The sequence below is a fragment of the Cryptomeria japonica genome, unplaced genomic scaffold (assembly GCF_030272615.1).
Source record: "Cryptomeria japonica unplaced genomic scaffold, Sugi_1.0 HiC_scaffold_632, whole genome shotgun sequence".
Lineage (NCBI taxonomy): Eukaryota > Viridiplantae > Streptophyta > Pinopsida > Cupressales > Cupressaceae > Cryptomeria > Cryptomeria japonica.
This window is the reverse complement of record NW_026729432.1, coordinates 45,747-68,783: the sequence shown is the minus strand read 5'-3', so window position 1 is coordinate 68,783 and position 23,037 is coordinate 45,747. Positions and strand designations below refer to the sequence as shown.

Sequence of the window (23,037 nt, the reverse complement as noted above, 5' to 3'; positions counted from 1 at the left end):
GCGTGTATATAATTTGATATAATAGGAAATGGATAATATTAAAGAGAAGCTATAGTTTTGATATTGGGGAGCAAAGCTCAAACCAGAACTACTATGAGAACTAAGACTCTAGCATAATTTCTTCCTGCAATAGGGTTGTATGGGTCACCTTTGAGCATGGTGATTCTTCCTTTGGGCTCTGCACTATGTACACTCCCAATGTTTATAGGGATAGATCTGACCTCTGGCAATGGCTTTCATCCCTTCCAGATATCCCTTTAATCCTTGTGGGAGACTTTAACATGGTTGAACACAAGGAAGATAAGTTAGGGGGGGCCAATGTTGAGTGGAAAGAGGAAGAGAAGTTAGATTGGGTATGATTGAAAAGCATTAAGAGACTCTTTGACCCCTTGGAAGGTTTAAAACAAGCGTATAAGGGCATATGGTTTACGTGGTGCAATTATCAAAAAGCTAGAAACGGGATTTTCTCTAGATTGGACAGATTCTACACCGACAAGGATGCCTTATCCTTTGTCCTGGATCAACAAGGATGCCCAATGATTGTGAGGCCTTCTTCCCTATCTGGCCATCACCCCATTTTTGCCAATCTTGTCTTCAGAAGTTCTAACAAGACGGATAACAAAAGTGGTGGCAAATTCATCCTTAACAGTAAATTATTACAATACCATGATGTTTCGGCTACCATTCATATTGCGAGATTGTTCAATAAATGGGATTCTCAAGATATCTCTAATATTACTAGTCGGAATACCTCGGTGTCTAACTAGCAGAAGGTTCTTTGTACCATTGGTAAGAAAAGGCCAAGGATGCTAGACAGCTGGAGCTAATCCTCTCCTCTAATATGCATAAGGCAGAGTAAGACATTCAAAGAGACCCCAACAATTCACATCTTACCCACTTGGTGGTTGTGGCTAGAGATAAACTCGGGAAACTTCAGCATGTTCGAGCCATGGGAGCCAGGACTAGAGGTAGGATGTCGTGGTTGTCTCAAGGAGATAAAGGATCTAAATTCTTCTTCAACCTTCTTAACCAGAAACAGTTCAAGGAGAATATAGAAAAGTTGTGGGTGGTCAGCAGGGAAGTCTCTCAAGAAGAAGAGATCATGGATGAATTCTTTTCTATACAAGATATTGTTCTCCTCAGAGGATTCTCCCGCATCCATGCTTGCTAGAGACCAATGTTGGACTCTTTTACCTAAGCTTCTCTCTCTTCAAGAAGGTAAGATTTTTAGTAGGCCTTTCTCGGTTGAGGAGATCAAAGGAGCCATCAAATATTTGGATAATGATAAAGCCCTTGGTCCGGATGGGCTTACCAATGAGTTCTATAAGGCTAATATTAGCTGGATTGTGGATGACTTACTAGAGGTATATAAGGAAGCTACTAAGACAGGGTCTCTGGGTGCTGACATTAATAGAGGCCTTATCAAACTTATCTAAAGAAGGGGACAAGGCTCTTATCAAAAATTCGCATCCTATTACACTACTTAATGTATCCTATAAGATCCTTATGAAGATGATTGCTATTAGACTTGAAAATATCCTTCCTGAGTTTTTTTGTATCACTCAGACTGCATTTATTAAAGAGAGATACACCTTGGAGAACCTCATTACTAGTTGGGAGGCTATGGAGTGGGCTAGACTTTCGGATCAAAAGGTGGCCATTTTTCTTTTGGACTTTGGAAAGGCTTACGATAGGATTGAATGGAGCTTTATTTCCATGATGCTTAAAGATTTTGGTTTCCGTGAGGTTTTCTCTCAATATGTTCAGGTACTCCTTAGGGATGCTCATTCCCAGGTAGAAGTTAAAGGGTTGATCTCGTAGCCCTTCAAGCTTAGTACATCTATTTGACAAGGGTACCCTCTATCCCTTGCTCGCTTTGTAATGGCCTCTGATGCTCTATTTTACCTTCTTAGGGATAACTCTCTCTCCCCAAGGGTTAGAGGGATCTCCCTTTCGAATAAGTCTAAATTGATTAACATTCAGTTTGCAGATGACTCTGCACTTTTCTTTGAACTTTCCTAGGAAAACTTGAGTGCTTTATCTCCCAAGCTCACCTTGTTTTGTGATGCTTCACGGGCAAAGATTTCCCAAACCAAATCTACTATACTCAATTAGTCTAAGTGACCACCAAATTGGCTCTCCACCTATGGGTTTCAAAGGGGATGACCTCACACAATTTTCAGATACTTGGGGATTTCTTTCGCAATCTCTCCTTGCCTCAAAGATATGTGGGTGTGGATTAAGGGCAAGATTGACACCAAACTTACCAAATGGAACAAACAGTACCTCTCACTGGCTGGGACAGTACAAGTTTGTCAAAAGATTATGTCAGCCTATAGTATCTACTATGCCTCTGTATGGATGTTTAGTAATTATCAAATCAACGAGTTGCAGAAGATAATCAGATATTTTTTGTGGTCCGATGGTAGAGGTCAAAGAAAAGAACACTTAGTCAAATGGGAGTGGTTTTGTATGGAAAAGACTATTGGAGGACTAGGCCTTTAGGATCTTAATTCTTGCCAAATGGGAGTCAAATGGGAGTGGTTTAGCAATTAATTTTTGCTTTCTTTGGGAAAATGCATTAGGCATGTATATAATTTGATATAATAGGAAATGGATAATATTAAAGAGAAGCTGTAGTTTTGATAATGGGGAGCAAAGCTCAAACCAACTATTATGAGAACTAAGACTCTAGCATAATTTCTTCCTGCAATAGGGTTGTATGGATCACCTTTGAGCATGGTGACTCTTCCTTTGGGCTTTGCACTATGTACACTCTCAATGATTATAGGGATAGATCTGACCTCTGGAAATGGCTTGCATCACTTCCAGATATCCCCTAGGTCCTTGGGGGAAACTTTAACATGGTTGAACACAAGGAAGATAAGTTAGGGGGAGCCAATGTTGAGTGGAAAGGGGAAGAGAAGGTAGATTGGGTAAGACTGTAAAGCATTAAGAGACTCTTTGACCCCTTGGAAGGTTTAAAACAACCCTATAAGGGAATATGGTTTACCTGGTGCAGTTATCAAATAGCTAGAAACGGGATTTTCTCTAGATTGGACAGATTCTAAACCAACAAGGATGCCTTATCCTTTGTCCCGGATCAACAAGGGTGCCCGATGATTCTGAGGCCTTCTTCTGTATCTGGCCATCACCCCATTTTTGCCAATATTGTTTTCAGAAGTTCTAACAAGACGGATAACAAAAGTGGTGGCAAATTCATCCTTAACAGTAAATTATTGTAGGACCATGATGTTTTGGGTGCTATTCATATTGTAAGATTGTTCAATAAATGGGATTCTCAAGATATCTCTAATATTAATAGGTGGAATACCTCAATGTCTGACTAGCAGAAGGTTCTTTGTACCATTGGTAAGAAGTAGGCCAAGGATGCTAGACAGATGGAGCTTATCCTCTCCTTTGATATGCATAAGGCAGAGTAAGACATTCAAAGAGACCCCAACAGTTCACATCTTACCCACTTGGTGGGAGTGGCTAGAGATAAACTCGGGAAATTTCAGCATGTTAGAGCCATGGTAGCCAGGACTAGAGGTAGGATGTTGTGGTTGTCTCAAGGAGATAAAGGATGTAAATTCTTCTTCAACCTTGTTAACCAAAAACAGTTCAAGGAGAAGATAGAAATGTTGTGGGTGGATAGCAGGGAAGTCTCTGAATAATAAGAGATCATGGATGAACTCTTTCTTTTACAAGATGTTGTTCTCCTAAGAGGATTCTCCTGCATCCATGCTTGCTAAAGACAAATGTCGGACTCTTTTCCCCAAGCTTCTCTCTCTTCAAGAAGGTAAGACTCTTAGTAGGCCTCTCTCCGGTGAGGAAATAAAAGGAGCCATCAAATATTTGCATAATGGTAAAGCCCTCGGTCCGGATGGGCTTACCAATGAGTTCTATAAGGCTAATATTAGCTGGATTGTGGATAACTTACTAGAGGTATATAAGGAATCTACTAAGACAGGGTCTCTGGGTGCTAACATTAATAGAGGCCATATCAAACTTGTCTAAAGAAGGGGAGAAGGCTCTTATCAAAAAGTCGCGTCCTATTACACTACTTAATGTATCCTTTAAGATCCTTGCGAAGATGATTGCTATTAGACTTGAAAATATCCTTCCTAAGTTTATTTGTATCACTCAGACTGCATTTATTAAAGGGAGATACACCTTGGAGAACCTCATTACCAGTTGTGAGGCTATGGAGTTGGCTAGACTTTCGGATCAAAAGGTGGTCATGTTTCTATTGGACTTTGGAAAGGCTTACGATAGGATTGAATGGATCTTTATTTCCATGATGCTTAAATCTTTTGGTTTCCCTGAGGTTTTCTCTCAATATGTTCAGGTACTCCTTAGGGATGCTCATTCCCAGGTAGAAGTTAATGGGTTGATCTTGTAGCCCTTCAAGCTTAGTAGATCTATTCGGCAAGGGTGCCCACTATCCCCTACTCTCTTTGTAATATCCTCTGACGCTCTGTTTTACCTTCTCAGGGATAACTCTCTCTCCCCAAGGGTTAGAGGGATCTCCCTTTTGAATAATTCTAAATTGCTTAACATTCAGTTTGCAGATGACACTACACTTTTCTTTGAACTGTCCAAGGAAAACTTGAGTGCTTTATCTCCCAACCTCACCTTGTTCTGTGATGCTTCAGGGGAAAAGATTTCCCAAACCAAATCTACTATACTCAGTTAGTCTGAGGGGCCACCAAATTGTCTCTCCACCTATGGGTTTCAATGGGGAGGACCTAACACAATTTTCAGATACCTCGGGATTCCTTTCACAATCTCTCCTTGCCTCAAAGATATGTGGGTATGGATTAAGGTCAAGATTGACAGCAAACTTACCAAATTGAACAAACACTACCTCTCGCTGGCCGGGAGAGTACAAGTTTGGCAAAAGATTATGTTAGCCTATAGTATCTACTATGCCTCTGTATGGATGTTTACTAATTATCAAATCAATGAGTTGTAGAAGATAATCAGATATTTTTTGTGGTCCGATGGTAGAGGTCAAAGAAAACCTCACTCAGTCAAATGGAATTGCTGTTGTATGGACAAGACTATTGGAGGACTAGATGTTTAGGATCTTAAAGTGCACGGGACTGCACTTGTTGCTAAATGGATCTTCCATTCATTGGAAGGCAATGAACCTTGGAAAGTACTCATTCGGAACAACGTCAGACTGGGTGTTCCCAAGAAGGCTAAATCCTGGAAATCCCTTCCTATTAGTGACCTTTTAGCTGGAACCTTCTCAGTCTCTACCACAGGCTCTGTTGTCTTTAAATCTATTTGGAAGGCATGGGAGAGCGTTAGGTTTAGTATTCGCAAAAATTGGATCAGTCCCGATAACCAAGTCTGTGGGGAATGATCAATCTGGTGGAACTTAGCCCACAATGGTAAACCCCTCGATCTCACTCAAGGATGTTCGGCCAAGAAATGGGCCAACAAAGGTATTTGTTGTCTTAAAGATATTATTGTTAATGGTGCTCTCATCTCATGGGATGGTCTTTCCAGCAAATATCAGCTTCCTTTGTCTAATAAAAGACCATAAGACATTATGTACAATGCATGTGATCTCTTGCAGCTTCCTAAAAGATGCAATGTGAATGAAGACAGGTTTGTATCCTTCTCATGGGCTGATGGCAGCCCACTCTGTAATGTGAAATTAATTTCTATCTATAAAACTATATCATATAATGTTGATATTCTTAATCATGTTAATATTATTTGGTACTCGGAATTATCACCTGCTCAATGGGGCAAAATATTTAAGGCTCTTTGGAGCTCTCCTCTGGCTCCTAAAAAGAAAACTTTTAGATGGTTGTTAATGCTTGATAAATTGCCTATTAGATTTGATTATAGTAAAGAAGATCTTTATAATATTTGTAAAGTTAAGGATTCCAGTAGACATATCTTCTTTGACTGTATTATTAGTAAGGAAGTTTGGCTTATTTTTTGTTTGATTAAACCGATGTATATTAACATACTTGATGTTGTTACTGGATTTATTAAAGGCATTAAGAAAGACACTAATCTCTTTTGGAATGTGTTATCTTGTGAAATTCTTTGGCATCTATGGAGAATTAGGAATATAGAAATATTTCAAGGGGAAGAAAGGGCCCTTATTGAGTCTTTTCGTAGACTCGGGTTTCATTTTATCTTCTCGCAGGTTACTATGGTTATCAGGCTGAATAAGGAGAAATTTTGTAGGTTCCTTACTGATGGGCATACAATAATATTTATCTGTGAGCTCTCTCATGGCTATACCTGGGGGAGAATGAATGCAGAAAGAACCCCCTTTATAATTTCTCTAGAATCATGGATGCTCTTATGGAGAAAATCATAGGAAATGGACAGCTGGTTTGCCGGCAAATGGTACACTCTGTCGGAATGTTGGATGGTCGGAGGTTGGTTTGGATAGAAGGCCCCTTCGAATGGACTGCTTGGATCTAGCACAAATTTATCTCATTATGGATGTATATAGTTGGATAGTCTTTTGTATATGCCTCTTTAGCTGCATAGGCCTGTATATGTTTCGCATATATCACGGTTTAGGACTGTATAATCTTTTTGTATATGTTGACCGGTATTTTGTATAAACCCATATGTCAATACCCTAATCTTTACATACTCTCTGATGTGGATACATACTTAGAAGGCTGGCATGAATTGTTGACACAAATTTAATTGTTTTGTAATTCAGTCTACTCTCTATTATCAATAAATAAATAATTATTTATCTGTATTTAAATAAGACAAAGTGCATTCAATAAGTAGCATTGAAAATGAAGACAATGATATCATTAATAGAATAAGTCATAAAAAAATCCTTAAATGATTAAAAATATAATGAATCAAAATCTTCTACAATTGATATTAAATTATTAGTCTAATTATTATTATTATATTTTGTGTGACATTATTGTCAATAATATTCAACCAATTTGAATTCTTTTAGGGAATACCCTTAATAAAGTGCTTGAAATTTCTAATATATTTAAGAATATTATTAGATTTTTAAAAAAAAATGATTAAAAGATCATACAAAGGTGATTGTTGAAACATGATTTTTTTAATTCTTTTTTTTTTTTAACAATACATTAGGCATGTGTATAAATTGATATTATAGGAAATGGATAATATTAAAGAGAAGCTACAGTTTTGATATTGGGGAGCAAAGCCCGAACCTGAACTACTATGACAACTAAGACTGTGGCGTAATTTCTTCCTACGTTGTATTAGTATGATTGCTGGGAGAATTCACCAAATAAGTATTCTTATAGCCCTTAATATCTATCATCATCTACAAAGTGAAGCGCATCAGCTTATACAAAAGATAAGTGAACAAAGGAAAAATGTAGTACACCATCTAAAAATTAGACCCAAGTGGAAGATTTGCTACTTCTCTCAAGCTTCGTGGAAATAATGAAGAAGGATGGAAAAAGAGAATCGAAGACCAACGTAGTAGGTGTTGAAAATCATGGGGGATGTACATTACCCTACAATATCAACTTAGCAGGTTGCTACTTCTCTGTGTCGTGGACTCCTCTATTATGTGCTTTTGGTCCTACGAAGGGCGGTTGTTTTCTTTAGATGGTGGTGTCTTTTGATGCTAGGGATTCATTAGGAAGGGCTTCTTCTTTCTTATTTTTGTGTTGTTGTCTCTCAATCCTCCTTTCCTACTTGGTTCGGGGTTTGGAAGTTTTATTTGACTCTCACCTTCTAGTAACTTTTTGGTGGTTGGCCTTGAAGGTGTTGTGTTCTTCAAGGATTATTTTTATGTTGTGAGTTGGTAGCACGTTGTCTTTGTTGTTCGTAAAGGCACATTTTCCTTTGGCAAAGAGTTTCCTCATGCTGCGGTGGGTGGAACTAGAATGGATGTTGTGGGCCCCGGATACCTTGCGGGTGCCTAATCAAAGAAGGCTCTATTCTTCGTTATTCTTCTATAATGTTGGATCCTTGTTGCTTCTAGAGGTTGTTTTATTCATGGGGGACTTCTACTTTCAATCCCTACTTCCCCATGGTTTATGGCTTTGTCGCTTTCCTTTAGGATCTTGTGCAAACGGTAGGTTCTAGGATCTCTTTTTTTCCAATTCTTTCAGTTTCTGGCTATGGTCTCTTCCCGAGTTATCCTTCTCTCTCATATTTTCTCCCTTTTTATTTATGATATCAGGTGTTCCATCAAGGTGCCTTTGAACATGTTTGGGCTAGTCCATTCAAGATTGTTTTTTGCTCTACAAGAATGGCTAGGTGTTCCTTTTAGGTTGTGGGGTGCCTTCCAAAACACTCTGTTAGTTTTTTACACTCTATTAGTTTTTTATTTTCTTTATTTTTTGGCCAATGCAAGGGTTTTCGTTTAGGATTATGGTTTGGGGTGCTCTCCAAAACCCCTCTTTTTATAGAATGTGAGAGTGTAAGTCTGCTAAGAGTTTGGGACCCTTGTTCCCGCCTTTTGGGTTCTTTTTTCTTCTGGATTGCTTCTCAAAAAAGGGGTGTTCCCTTTTTTGGTGTCTGGGGGTTTCACTTCTTGTGAGCTCCTCCTGGTTATGTAAATGGGTATAGGCCCTCTCTTTCTTTTATTAATCAAAACTATTCTATTGTATTTTACATTTCAAATCATGAAAATTTTTACATGTATGTTATTTTCTTTCATGCTTTATGTTTAAAATAATCAAGTTTCTCTTTTCAAAATAGGAATCGGCGCATAAAATGGTTTGGAGACACATCAATTAAGTTTTCTAAAAATGTATTGATTAGTAGCTAAAAAGACGTTTTTATTTTTAAGATGGAAAACATAGACATAGACAACCAACCAAGCTTGTTTTAAGGTCTACAAGCCACAGACAACCATCTGAAAGGTGTTGACCTAGTGTTTGCAGTTTCTTATTTCTTTGAATACTAATGTGGATGAACCTACATCTCTAGAAGAGGGATTAGGTATGAATGATGAAGAATCTTGGAAGGTTATTATTGATGATGAAATGGTGGCTTTGAAAAGGAATGATGCATGGGATCTTGTACCATTTCTTGAAGGATGAAAACCCGTCGGTTGTAAGTGGATTTCAAGAAAAAGATTGGTTCAAATGGAGGTATTGAGAATTATAAAGAACGCTTGGTTACGAATGGTTACTGTGAGGTTGAGGGAATTGGTTATGGTGAGATATTTTCTCCTCTTATGAAAATAAAAGCCATTATATTTTTTCTTTCTACCGCTGATGCTTATAATTTAAAGGTTGAGCAAATGGATGTGAAAACTACATCCCTTCATGATGATTTTTAGGAGGAAATTCATATGACATGCAGCAAGAGCATTGCGTGATAAAAGGTAAAAGTAATTTGGTTGGAAAATTGAAGAATTATTTGTTTGGCCTCGAACCTCGTCTTAGAATGTGGTACCCAAAATTTTATACATGTGTTTTGAGTTTGGGTTTTGAGGGTTATAAGTCATATCACTATGTTTATTATAACTTTGATGGTGATCATTTCCTGTGCATTGCATTATATGTTGACGATATGTCATTCATTGGTAAAGGGAAAGGTATGATTTCAGAACTAAAGTCTCAGCTTGTTGCTAAAATTGAAATGAAAGATCTTGGTACGAAAAAACACATTCTTGGGATGGAGATTACAAGAGATAGAGTGAACAAAAATTTATGGCTAGGCTAGATTAAGTATGCCAATTCAATCTTACAGAGGTTCAACATGCACCACTCTATACCATTATGTGTTCCTTTTACAGTTGGAATAAAATTCTCCATTTTCATATTGCCCTGCATCCCCATCAAAGATGGAAGACATGAGCAGAGTGCCTTACCAGAGCGCAATTTGAAGATTGATGTATGATATGGTCTGTACTAGATCGGACATTTCCTAAGCAGTGGGAGTTCTTTGGAGATATATGTCTAATGCTGGCAGAATTCATTGGGATGCAATTGAAAAGGTCTTCAGATATTTGGAGGGCACCCCAAAATATTCTTTGTTTTATCATGGTAATTTGGTATGAGACAAGATTTCCATTGATGTTCATGGTTATGTGGATTCAGACTAGGCAAGTGATGTTGAAAGCAGGAAATCCAATGGTGCTTTTGTGTTTACTTTATCTGGTGGTGCAATTAGTCTGACAAGTAAGAGATGGGATGTGGTTGCCTTTTCTACTACTGAAGCAGAGTATATGGTAGCTACTCGCTCTTGTAAAGAAGTCGTTTGTCTTAATGGATTGTATTCAGACATTGAAATAAAACAAGGTGTATGGATAATTTATTGCGATTATCAAAGTGCGATATGTCTAGATAAGAACGTGACATTTCATGTCGGGACCAAGCACATTGATGTTTAGCATGACTTTATCATGGATATAGTCGAGAATCGTAGGGTGAAGTTGGTTAAAGTGGAGACTTTGATCAATGTTGGAGATTCTTTAACTAAGGCTATGAGCATAGAGAAGTTCAGATGGTGTTCGGAGTCTATGGGGCTCTCAGCCCCTAGTGATTAAATAATGATGTTGGAACCCCTCTCGTCCCTCTTGAAAGGCATTCAACAAGTGGAAGATTTGTTAGGAAAATTGTATTGGTGTGCTTAGAGTGTTGAATATCGTACTGGTGCATTTAGAGTGTTGAACATTCTAACGATGCATTTAGATGGGTGAATAAAAGAGAAGCGTTCAAGTACATTTAGAGTGTTGGATAAGGAATGCTCGATTTTTCCTACCGGTGCATTTTGTGTGCTATGGAAGCAATTCTAGAACTCTTGATAATTGATAAAGCCGCATTTTATGTATCAGTTGTTATTGTAAATCTTGGTTTCAGATGACACTCTATGATCCATCATCAGGATGTATGAGACTGCCAAGATATGTAAAAAAATTGATCGTGACAATCCCATACATCTCTTGACACTCTCATACATCTGGTGATGGATCACAGAGTGTGATCCGAAATATTGATGCAAAAAACAAAGACACAATCAAACTTTAGAAAACGGGATGATAATTAACTAATGGATTGTGGAAACTTGATTAAAATAATTTCGAATCTTGAGTGTTTAGAAATAGGCCATAGATCTAGCAGTCCATACTCGGTGTTCTTTTCTTCCCTCTAGAAGGAAACCTATATTATAACGGAATTGTATTACAACTATTTAGTGTGATGTATAATTAGGGCGTGATAGCTGTTGAGTTACCTCAGGATCTCAATTGGTGATACTCCTGTGAGAAGCTTGCTCTATAATTATATTGTAATCTATTGTCGATACTTTAATAATATATTGGGTGGCTTTCGGGGTGTGGGGTTTTTCTCTCTAAAGACCTTTCCCCACGTAAATCACTTTGTTGTGGCATCGCATGCTATTTATGCTCACTTCTATTAAGTTTATGTAATTGTCTAAAGATCTGTAAAAACAATTATACATTACCCTCCTCTAAAGGTTAATTTCATGTTTCTATTCTTTCTTTGCAAACAAATAATCCATCACAGGTCACCAAAACTACAGTATACCTGTTGTTGACCATCATGAATTTTTTTTTAAGTTTAATTTTGTTTTTAAATCCTCGAGATTTTGATCCCTTGGTTGATTGACTACAACATTTTATCTAGGACCTTTTGAATTCTTATCACAAATTTTTACATGGCACGATCTTAAACTATACAATATTTGTCAGCCTCACAACTTCTCCCTATTGGGCCATCAGTGAGCGAATAGTAGGTGGCGTTTAAATTCCGGAGACTAATGCCATGATTTACATGTAGTGTTGCTTCATATATCCTTAATTGTGTGAGCTTGTTAGCTTCTCCCTATCGAACTACTCATCATTCAATGGCATCTCAAATGAGATGGGATTAAATAATTAGCCAACAAACTATTCTATGTGGGGAGCCCCCACAGAATCTGTATCGTGCCATAATTGTTTCTCATCAATAGATTACATTTTCTTGTACGATTTTAAACCATGGGAAAGGAAAATTCAAACTCACCTTATCCGTATAACCATCATCGTTGTCATTTTTCAGTGTATGAGGGCATGACCACTTTCATTGGAGTCTTTAAAATGGGGTGTCGTGGTGGTGCAGTAAGTGATCTTTGGTCATGCCATGAATTATGTAATTATTTGATGTAGAACAAATAAAATTCGTTTCATTATACTAAAGTAATCCGGTTTGTTTGATGGACTCAGAAGAACGAAGCTGTAGGAGAGGTTTCGGTGGCATATGCAGTAAGATCCCAGGAAGAAGCTATCAGCGAACAAGAAATAAAATATTTTGTTACGATATAAGTGATCTACGATGAGAGGTTATAAACGTTTATTTTGTGGATTCCATCCCCAAATCTCCCTCTGGTGAGATCTTGAGGTAGGACCTAAGAGCCAGAATTGCAATAGCCTAATCCATCCATACACTTTTTCTTCAGAAAAAAATCATACACAATATATGGTGTATAACCAAATCTACTCGCATCACACATAAATTCATGTAGTTTATTAAACTATTTAATGTTGGTATTTTTTCGTTTAATATTTTTTAGGAGCAAATCTGAACCATGCCCAGTTTGGAATTTTCCATTACTTCGAAGATTGTAACTGCTTTTGTGGGCAGTCTGCTGGCACATATGGATATGCCACTTTCTATGCATACATGGTAGGAGCCCCTCGATCCCAAAGGGATTTAAAATATTTTTTGATTTGTTGAAGGACAACCGAGCTTATATTCATAGAAATAATAGAGTCTCAATTCTATAAGAATATAAACATCTTTTATACATATTTTATATTTTCATATAATACAGAGAGCTAGATTGAGGCAGTAGACATTCAATTTTTGGGATAAAATATTCAAATTCTTTTGCATCCTTCGCAATAATTTGTCAAAACTTAAAAGATCACATAAGCTTTATTCCAATTTAGACCCCTTCCTTCATAAACTTGCACTATCCATCTTCATCCCTAGGTTTGATCGAGAGGGTGGGAATGTAGCCCTTGTAGTCTAACCAAAGTGGACCAAAGATACTTCCAATAAGTTATGCAATCAATATCAAGCACAAGGCATGGAGATCCAAATGCTAAATGTTGAGCTTTAGGGCAACATTCCACTAAATGGCTTATCATCGTAATAGACCAAGAAAATCGCCTTGGAATTTGAGGTAAAAAAGATTAATATGACTCTTGAAGAAAACAAGAAAACTTCAAGAGACGAAAAGAAAAAGAAAATAATAGAGTTGTGGAATAAACGCAAGTCAATAGAAGGCTCACAAAATCAATTGACTCGGCCTAATGGATGTAGAGTAAGCTCCAAGAAAAAGATTAGTGAATAACACAAATACATGAAGAAGAAAAGAAAACAGTAGTGTGCCTAGAATAGTACCAATGATTAGAGACATCTTCTTGAATCAGCAGGTATCCCAAACCCCAAGATGTAACACTTCAAAAAATATAATAAAGATTAACAACGACCAACCATCAGCTAAATAACCTCAATTGGGCATCAAAGATTTGGCTTGAACAACCTCAAGGTCTAGAAGTCGATAAATAGGAGACTCCTAGAGGAACGAAGACCTGAAACTTGGGTTTTGGCAAGGCTCCCATAATCTCAAGACCCAGTGAAATGAGAAGATAACATATAAAAAACAACTAGGTGACTAGGTTTTGAAAAGGCTCCCATAACCTTTGAAGTAAGGGAAACACTTGCTCTTCCAGATAGCCAAACACATACAGAAAAGAAAGAACAAATGGTTCTGATAGGATCCCCAAACCATCACAAAGGGTTTTGCAATGGCACCCTGAACCATCAAACAAATAGAAGATCCCTCCAAAGTCCAAGATCTCCACCTACATAGGAGCAACTAAAACTAAGCAGGGAATCCAACCATGTAGTACCTCTCAAAATCACCTGCATCCTACATCTCCACTTCTATAGGAGATAGCTTCACCCCAAAAAAAAAAGAGTAGAAGAGAACCAAGGAAGCCAATAGAGATACATAACCCAGTCCAACCAAGGGTTCTCCACCTCAATAGGAGAAACAAAGATCGAGAGAAAGGGAGAGACAAAACATTCACCAGGAAGCGACTCTAAAACATGATAGACAAGAAAACCATGGAGACCCACTTCCTTGAGCTTTGGGAAGCCTAAAAAGATAAACTCAAAAGGAACATCACCTCGATAGGATATCCACGAGTGAGCAGAAGAAGATCAAAACCCCTTACCCAATATCCAATAGTGAAAACGGGCCCAGAAGGCAACCAGGCCACAAACACGCCAAAGAAAACAAGAAATATCTTCATAAAAAAATAATTAGAAACAAAGATTCTAGAACTTGGGGTCAAATTCACAAAACAAATACCAAAACCGAAGGAAGAAACCCTCAATAGCCTCACTATAATCAGTACAAATCATCAAGCACCCAGAACGGCCATAGGAGCAGAAAAAGAGACCACACAGAAAAGGGCGAAGTCTCTCGCAACTTCGACATCCTCAGCCACAAGCATTCCAACATCGCTCTCGTCGCTCCCACCTTTCACCAACCACCAACGCATTGTCCAAAAAGAGGTACGGGGAGCACCTAAAAAAGAGGACAAAATCCCCACGTACCACGCAACACCAAAACCAAGCACAAAAAAAAAGCCTTAGGGCAAGCAGTCTGAGAAATGGCACCAACAAATCTACACGGAATAGGGAAAGCTCCCACAACTACCACATGTAAAACACCCGTCCAGACAAAAATGGGGCACAAAAAAATCCCCCACATGGCATCGAAGGGATGCATAAAGAAAACAGAAGGGAGAGGCACCAGGAAACGACCCAACAACTAGGGCCATCTCCATCGTTCTCACCGTCTCCCTCTCCTTCCTCAACAGCTTCTACAACACCGCCTATGTTTGAAACCCTAGCGCCGTCGTTGTTCTCCATCTCCTTTTAACCTTTTGTTTCTTTTTTTTTTTCATTTCAATATAAATGTTATGAATATTTTATGATAAAAAATTACCTTGGCGAGATTATCTTTGCGAATCAAATTTCACACTCGTAATATTTCTCATGTTGATGTAGGTATGTGCATACAATTTTCAAATGTAGATTAAAAAATATCAATGATTCCAAAGTATTGTAATGAATTCACAAATCAATTCTGACGTGTGTATTAATAATAACGCATGCTCAAAGGTTGGGTAGAATATTATTATAGTGCGAACAGTTAATTATTTATATAATGGTAACAAAAATTCTATGTACGAGAAACTATTCATGATTATGTGGTCTAGAAAATAAATGTTTTAATTTTGGCTATATTTTCTTTTAGTTGCAGGAGCTATTGTCAAAGAGTGTATTAGAAAGATCTATACAATGGAAAACAAAGGTTCCAAAACTTTTACAGAGAAAGCCTTTGCGTAAATTCCTTACAGATGAATGAAATATTTAACAACTTTGCATGGTTTTTTCTTCATCTATCAATGAAGAGAACTGAACATTTTATCTTTGTGGAATTAGTTTTGCAAATCAAACATCACACTAGTGTTAAGATTTCTCATGTTTATGTAGGTATGTATGTTGAGGCAATTTTCAAATATAGATACAAAACATCAATGAACAATTAACACTTTTATACAATGATAACAAAAATTCTATGTTCAATTTTTCGTCGAGAAGCAAATAAAATACAATCCCACAAGACAATCTGCATTTTAATAAAGAAGGCCAATGCATCTCTACCGGAAAGAAGCTTCCATGAAAATAGCAGAGAAGAAATCACCATTCCATTCTATATCGAAAGGTAGTTAACCTCCATGACAGTGCTCGATTGACAGTTATTTCAAAATTGTAAAACCATAATTGAACACTTAAAAGAAAGCATCGACCTTTAGCTCATTATTACAGCAAAAACACAAAGTTTTTTTTCTAATCAATTGCGAGGAGGCTGAAATTGGAAACCCAAAATGTAAGCCAACATTGAGAAAGTGAGAAAGCTTTACAGTTAGACCCAGCTAACAGGCCTAGGACATACATCTTCCTATTGAAGTATATCTAAGTGGCACAACTGCCATTGACAAATAGTGCAACCCTCCCTGTTATCATCATCAGTGTGAGATATTATTAAGTGACACTGACACTGCTGCCATTGAGATCTTGATACTCCATTTAGCAGTATAAAGTGGGATTGGCGATAAGATATTCCTCCACCTGCTTGAACAAACCAGTGTTGTTGGCCTTGATCTCCTCAATTTTGGCTTCATCCTGGGGAACACCAGGTAGGCTATCGTAGTTGCAGGTAAATGTGGTAATGCATCCACCATTACCCCCTGGTTTAGGGGTGTATTTAATCTTGTGGCTTACTGACGCTACCTTTTCCCCCAACATTCCTCCTTCCACAAGGCTGTAACCATAAACCAGGTTGGCCTCGTCAACTAAGTCCACTTTCTCTTTCATATAGCTAAAATCTTTGTTGGCTGCAATAGCAATTACAATTTCATATCGTATTATTAGTAACAATGTCTCTGGTTCTTATGATTCAAAACTTCATCGAAAAACAATATCTTCAGCTGTTAAAATGGGACGTACAACTTAAACATGATGCAAGTTTAGAATAGTGAAACCAAACCTAAATGTTACTTACCAGGAGTGAAATTAACGTGTCGAATGGTACCAACTCCTCCATCACCTTGAACAAGTGTGATGCCCGATATGAGGCCTGGTGCTTGCTTTGGCAATAAGTTGTGGGTGTCCACAGTTGCTTTCCACAGCCTTTTTGCCTCCACTGGAGACTCTATTTCAATGCTGAAACTTCCTGCCACCATCTTCTCTTCTCTTCTCTTTATCTCAAGATTTCTACAAAAACTCTTCTTCGAAATGCTTGCCTTCGTTCGTTCGGTGTGGTGTTTTGTATGAGAAGATGTATGTATGGTATTTATAGAGTGAATTGCAAGAGCTCTATTACTAATCTTTCTTGTGAACTGATTTTGATTGTTTAGTCAAAGTAACGTGCCCTTTCTCATTGACTGACTTTCGAAGCAGGCACAGAAAACAAAAGATTCGCCACAACAACAAACCAGTTAAAATTACCAAAGCATTTGGACTTTACTAGGTACCTACCGACTCACTTTATCACATTGAGCGGATCCTCATCACACGTTTTGAATGTTTTACTATTGTTCTGGAAGCTTCCTCGCTCCACTCTCATTAGAATTCATACGATGTTGTAGCTGGACAATGAATATCTTCAGATGTGCGTAGGCAAGCAAATGAATATTATCTATGAACATGGCAATTTCTTTCCATTTGCATTTCAATTATTTATAATAAGTAATTTAAATTTAAATAATTATAATATGTATTAAAGAAAATTTAAAATAAAATATAGAGACCATGTCTAATCTTTAATATATCAATGGTTATTACTAAGTTTTCCGTTTTTAAAATGGTACAATAGATGAGTAGATATCAATTAATATGATGAGAGTTCGAGAAGTTAGATGTATTATTTTACACACTAATGAATTTAATTAATTAATTTATCTTTTACATTCATTTGAGAATCCGAAGATACTCAATCCCTAGTTATAATGAAAATGTTGATATGTATGCCACCTTGTTTGACCATAGACAAGTAAAATAACGATCTTTGAAGCACCTCTAGATTTGGATAGTTTGTCAAGATATGGATGGTAGAGATCATGTCTTAGATTGGAGTCTAGGATTTTCTTGTATGTGGGAAAGGATAAGTAGTATTCAAATATGGAGTATATGATTAGATCAAGTGAATGTAAGTGATAATAGCTTTATTGTAATTGCGAAATGAGATGCAATAAAGTTGAGGCCCGAAGAGAATGTAATTGGATGAAGGCGATCAAATCGTGAAATGAAGGGTTGAGATAAACTTGTCTCGCATGGAGAGAGGACATTTACACACGTCTGGGTCCCTCACAGGAGGATAATCAATATTGAACTTGAATTGAGTGTGGATGTGTGAAAGATTGTGTTTTGCATTTCAGTGTTGAGGTAGAAATGCATTATTTTATTCTTAAAATGAGGAGATGAACGCGCCTTACCCTAATTAAATAGATAGAATAAATCATCTAATTACTTAGTGATGAAGGAATGTTAATGTAAACATTTAAACATGATTTAATTAACTAATTATGATGGGGAGCTATCTCAATTAATTAAACAAGTATGATTTTCCTAATTAATATGTGAGGAAAGATGGTCTAAAGAATTAAATATTGTTTTTCGTTAGTTAGTGAATATCTGGTAAAGGATTATGATGTGAATTGATGAAATTGTGAGAAATGTTAGGTTGAAATGTGCAAGGGAATTTTAACTATCTAAAAAAATATGAACCTCTTTAAATATATATAATTCAATGTATATTAATGATTCAAGTTGTGCTTACAACATGAGAATACGATACCATGCAGCTTCATATCTTATACCAAGTGAATGACACAATACAAGATCAATTAAACATTTTCACTAGGGAAAAGTTAACACGAATAATACAAATAGTGATTTACATCCCTTACATGTAATGGGTAATTTCAAAAAGATGGGTAACTAAAAGGTTACCATGCCATTTCTTCGTACCCTAATAAACATAACGCAAGTGCATAATCATTTGAGTGAATTATAACATGAGTGAGTTATAACCTAAGTGTGCTCCAACACACTCACTTTATGTTTGCTTCAAATGAAAAAAGGACTTAAAGATGAGTTCATTTCAACTTTGCCTCTCAACAAGAAAATGCGATCTTGCAAACATTTCAAGACACACTCGCATTGTGGGATAGATTTTTCATTACCATTTACATGCCAAATAATTGGCAAGTTGTTGTCATAATGCGATAATAAAATTAATTGCATTGGTTTTAGGCTTATCTTTCTAATGAAACATGTAACGATGCTCCCTTTTAAAACTATTGAACATAAACCGGAAGATATCAAATAGTTTTTGCACGATCTTCTTTTAGGAGCATCTTATGGACTTACTCCTCCAGATTTTATAAGGTATTTACTTCCTTTCAAAATACGTTACAAATTAAATCTCAAATGTGCTGTAAAATTTGTGCCAAATTTAATTTAATTATAGGCTTATGTCTTCCAGTTTTTTTTTCTTTCTCCTTTACAAAAGTCATCTCGTTAAATATAATCTAAAATTGATGATGCAAGAAGTACTTTGTTCTTTTTTGTTTAAAACCATACATATTCAAATGCAAGACCTTTATTTTTCTTATTAGCACTGACCAAGAATTACTATTTATTGGTAAATACCAAATACATATTCTATTTGCAAGGGACACTGCACAGGTTATCAGGTGTTGTCACTGATGGCAACCCAAGTCCGTGATCCCATTCGCATAACTTCATTTGATCATATCGGAAGTTTTATTGGTAATTTGCTTAAGTTCGGCAAGCCTAGGACAAAGCATCTGACAGTGTTTAGTATTTATGTCGGGATTTCGTTTCAGGTTACCATTTTATGTTATGGATCTGAAGGAAGGTAGATGGATGTCTGGAACATATTATTCCAGAGTTTTGGTCTCTGGTGGTGATTGGTGTGCATTATGCAAGCCTCTGAGTACCGGGTTCCGGTCCGTCAGTCTAGGACAAGCCGACTTGTGTAGTTGATCGTTGTGCAGATTTGATCGAGCGGTTTCGGTGATTGGTTTTGTGATCCGAGAGGTTTAGCCGACAGTTTTGATAACGTGTGAGCAATTGTTTTGGTCCGCATTACTATTTGTGCTCGAATGTACTCCACAGTTCATACACATTTCAATAATATTCTAAGTGTTCTTGAGCCAACTAGCGATGGATATGATTTCATGTTGCGGATATATATAATCAATGTTTTTAATCATTTTAAGCATAAAAAAAGGTGTTGGTGATCGATTGTGCGCAGTTTCACATGCGCGGGATAGATATCTATGCTTCAAATTCATAGATGAACAACCTGACAGAGAAGTAAGAGATAAAGTGTAAGAAATCAGTGTTTCGTAATTAAACGAAACTCTACTTGGGAATTTGTAGATGTTGTTCTTCAGTTCGGACATTTCAGTTATCTTTTGTTAATGATTTTTTAGGCAATGACCCTCCTTTTGAGAAGTGAGCTCTAAGCAGTATGCCTAAATGCATGTGCATTGCCATTGTGAAACCTTTATTTGAGTATACTCATTTTGTGGGTTCATCCCTACCGTGGATTTTCCCCTAACACGGCTTCCACATATAAAATCCTTGTACTATGGTGTTGTGTTTGTTCATTTTATGTTCTTGCATGTTTATTTTGATTAAATGCATTAAATGGTTAAAGGAACAGATTAATAATATCAAAGTTTGCAGAACACTGATCCACCCACCCGCTCCCCCCTCAATGTTCCTTCATTCCAACATATTCTAGATATAAATACAGTAGTAGATCGTGCATAACCTCGATTTGATCATATTAGTGTTCTTGTAAAAAAAATTGCAAATCAAAGAACGAATCCATCCTACCAAATTTTCATTGTGCTTCAAATTAATTATCCCATGTATTATTTACTTTATAGATTCATTTTATTTCGTAAAGAAAATTCAAATAATAATTTAAATTTATAAATATTTTAATTATATGTATTTAAATAAGACAAAGTGCATTCAATAAGTAGCATTGAAAATGAAGACAATGATATCATTAATAGAATAAGTCATAAAAAATTCCTTAAATGATTAAAAATATAATGAATCAAAATCTTCTACAAATTAAATTAAATTATTAGTCTAATTAACATTATTATATTTTGTGTGACATTATTGTCTATAATATTCAACCAATTTGAATTCTTTTAGTGAATACCCGCAATAAAGTGGTTGAAATTTCTAATATCTTTTAGAATATTACTAGATTTAAAAAACAACTGATTAAAAGATCATACAAAGGTGATTGTTGAAACATGAATTTTTTAATTATTGCTTTCTTTGGGACAATGCATTAGGCGTGTATATAATTTGATATAATAGGAAATGGATAATATTAAAGAGAAGCTATAGTTTTGATATTGGGGAGCAAAGCTCAAACCAGAACTACTATGAGAACTAAGACTCTAGCATAATTTCTTCCTGCAATAGGGTTGTATGGGTCACCTTTGAGCATGGTGATTCTTCCTTTGGGCTCTGCACTATGTACACTCCCAATGTTTATAGGGATAGATCTGACCTCTGGCAATGGCTTTCATCCCTTCCAGATATCCCTTTAATCCTTGTGGGAGACTTTAACATGGTTGAACACAAGGAAGATAAGTTAGGGGGGGCCAATGTTGAGTGGAAAGAGGAAGAGAAGTTAGATTGGGTATGATTGAAAAGCATTAAGAGACTCTTTGACCCCTTGGAAGGTTTAAAACAAGCGTATAAGGGCATATGGTTTACGTGGTGCAATTATCAAAAAGCTAGAAACGGGATTTTCTCTAGATTGGACAGATTCTACACCGACAAGGATGCCTTATCCTTTGTCCTGGATCAACAAGGATGCCCAATGATTGTGAGGCCTTCTTCCCTATCTGGCCATCACCCCATTTTTGCCAATCTTGTCTTCAGAAGTTCTAACAAGACGGATAACAAAAGTGGTGGCAAATTCATCCTTAACAGTAAATTATTACAATACCATGATGTTTCGGCTACCATTCATATTGCGAGATTGTTCAATAAATGGGATTCTCAAGATATCTCTAATATTACTAGTCGGAATACCTCGGTGTCTAACTAGCAGAAGGTTCTTTGTACCATTGGTAAGAAAAGGCCAAGGATGCTAGACAGCTGGAGCTAATCCTCTCCTCTAATATGCATAAGGCAGAGTAAGACATTCAAAGAGACCCCAACAATTCACATCTTACCCACTTGGTGGTTGTGGCTAGAGATAAACTCGGGAAACTTCAGCATGTTCGAGCCATGGGAGCCAGGACTAGAGGTAGGATGTCGTGGTTGTCTCAAGGAGATAAAGGATCTAAATTCTTCTTCAACCTTCTTAACCAGAAACAGTTCAAGGAGAATATAGAAAAGTTGTGGGTGGTCAGCAGGGAAGTCTCTCAAGAAGAAGAGATCATGGATGAATTCTTTTCTATACAAGATATTGTTCTCCTCAGAGGATTCTCCCGCATCCATGCTTGCTAGAGACCAATGTTGGACTCTTTTACCTAAGCTTCTCTCTCTTCAAGAAGGTAAGATTTTTAGTAGGCCTTTCTCGGTTGAGGAGATCAAAGGAGCCATCAAATATTTGGATAATGATAAAGCCCTTGGTCCGGATGGGCTTACCAATGAGTTCTATAAGGCTAATATTAGCTGGATTGTGGATGACTTACTAGAGGTATATAAGGAAGCTACTAAGACAGGGTCTCTGGGTGCTGACATTAATAGAGGCCTTATCAAACTTATCTAAAGAAGGGGACAAGGCTCTTATCAAAAATTCGCATCCTATTACACTACTTAATGTATCCTATAAGATCCTTATGAAGATGATTGCTATTAGACTTGAAAATATCCTTCCTGAGTTTTTTTGTATCACTCAGACTGCATTTATTAAAGAGAGATACACCTTGGAGAACCTCATTACTAGTTGGGAGGCTATGGAGTGGGCTAGACTTTCGGATCAAAAGGTGGCCATTTTTCTTTTGGACTTTGGAAAGGCTTACGATAGGATTGAATGGAGCTTTATTTCCATGATGCTTAAAGATTTTGGTTTCCGTGAGGTTTTCTCTCAATATGTTCAGGTACTCCTTAGGGATGCTCATTCCCAGGTAGAAGTTAAAGGGTTGATCTCGTAGCCCTTCAAGCTTAGTACATCTATTTGACAAGGGTACCCTCTATCCCTTGCTCGCTTTGTAATGGCCTCTGATGCTCTATTTTACCTTCTTAGGGATAACTCTCTCTCCCCAAGGGTTAGAGGGATCTCCCTTTCGAATAAGTCTAAATTGATTAACATTCAGTTTGCAGATGACTCTGCACTTTTCTTTGAACTTTCCTAGGAAAACTTGAGTGCTTTATCTCCCAAGCTCACCTTGTTTTGTGATGCTTCACGGGCAAAGATTTCCCA

The 23,037-nt window shown here is 37.0% G+C and overlaps 1 protein-coding gene across 1 annotated transcript; it reads right to left on the bottom strand.

Moving 5' to 3' along the window:
* Positions 1 to 15,934: 15,934 nt before the first annotated feature.
* LOC131052091 (pathogenesis-related protein 1-like) lies at positions 15,935 to 16,846 on the bottom strand. The gene is made up of 2 exons (XM_057986680.2): positions 16,600 to 16,846; positions 15,935 to 16,432 (listed from the first exon to the last, which is right to left on the bottom strand). Exons 1-2 carry the CDS (start codon positions 16,778 to 16,780, stop codon positions 16,125 to 16,127), a joined length of 489 nt encoding a protein of 162 aa, XP_057842663.2. The 5' UTR covers positions 16,781 to 16,846; the 3' UTR covers positions 15,935 to 16,124.
* Positions 16,847 to 23,037: the final 6,191 nt, after the last annotated feature.

Coding starts and splice junctions, on each gene's coding strand:
- LOC131052091 (XM_057986680.2), bottom strand. CDS start 16,780: ATGGTGGCAGGAAGTTTCAGCATTGAAATAGAGTCTCCAGTGGAGGCA. Junction 16,433..16,599: donor ACACGTTAATTTCACTCCTG/GTAAGTAACATT, acceptor TTGCTATTGCAG/CCAACAAAGATTTTAGCTAT.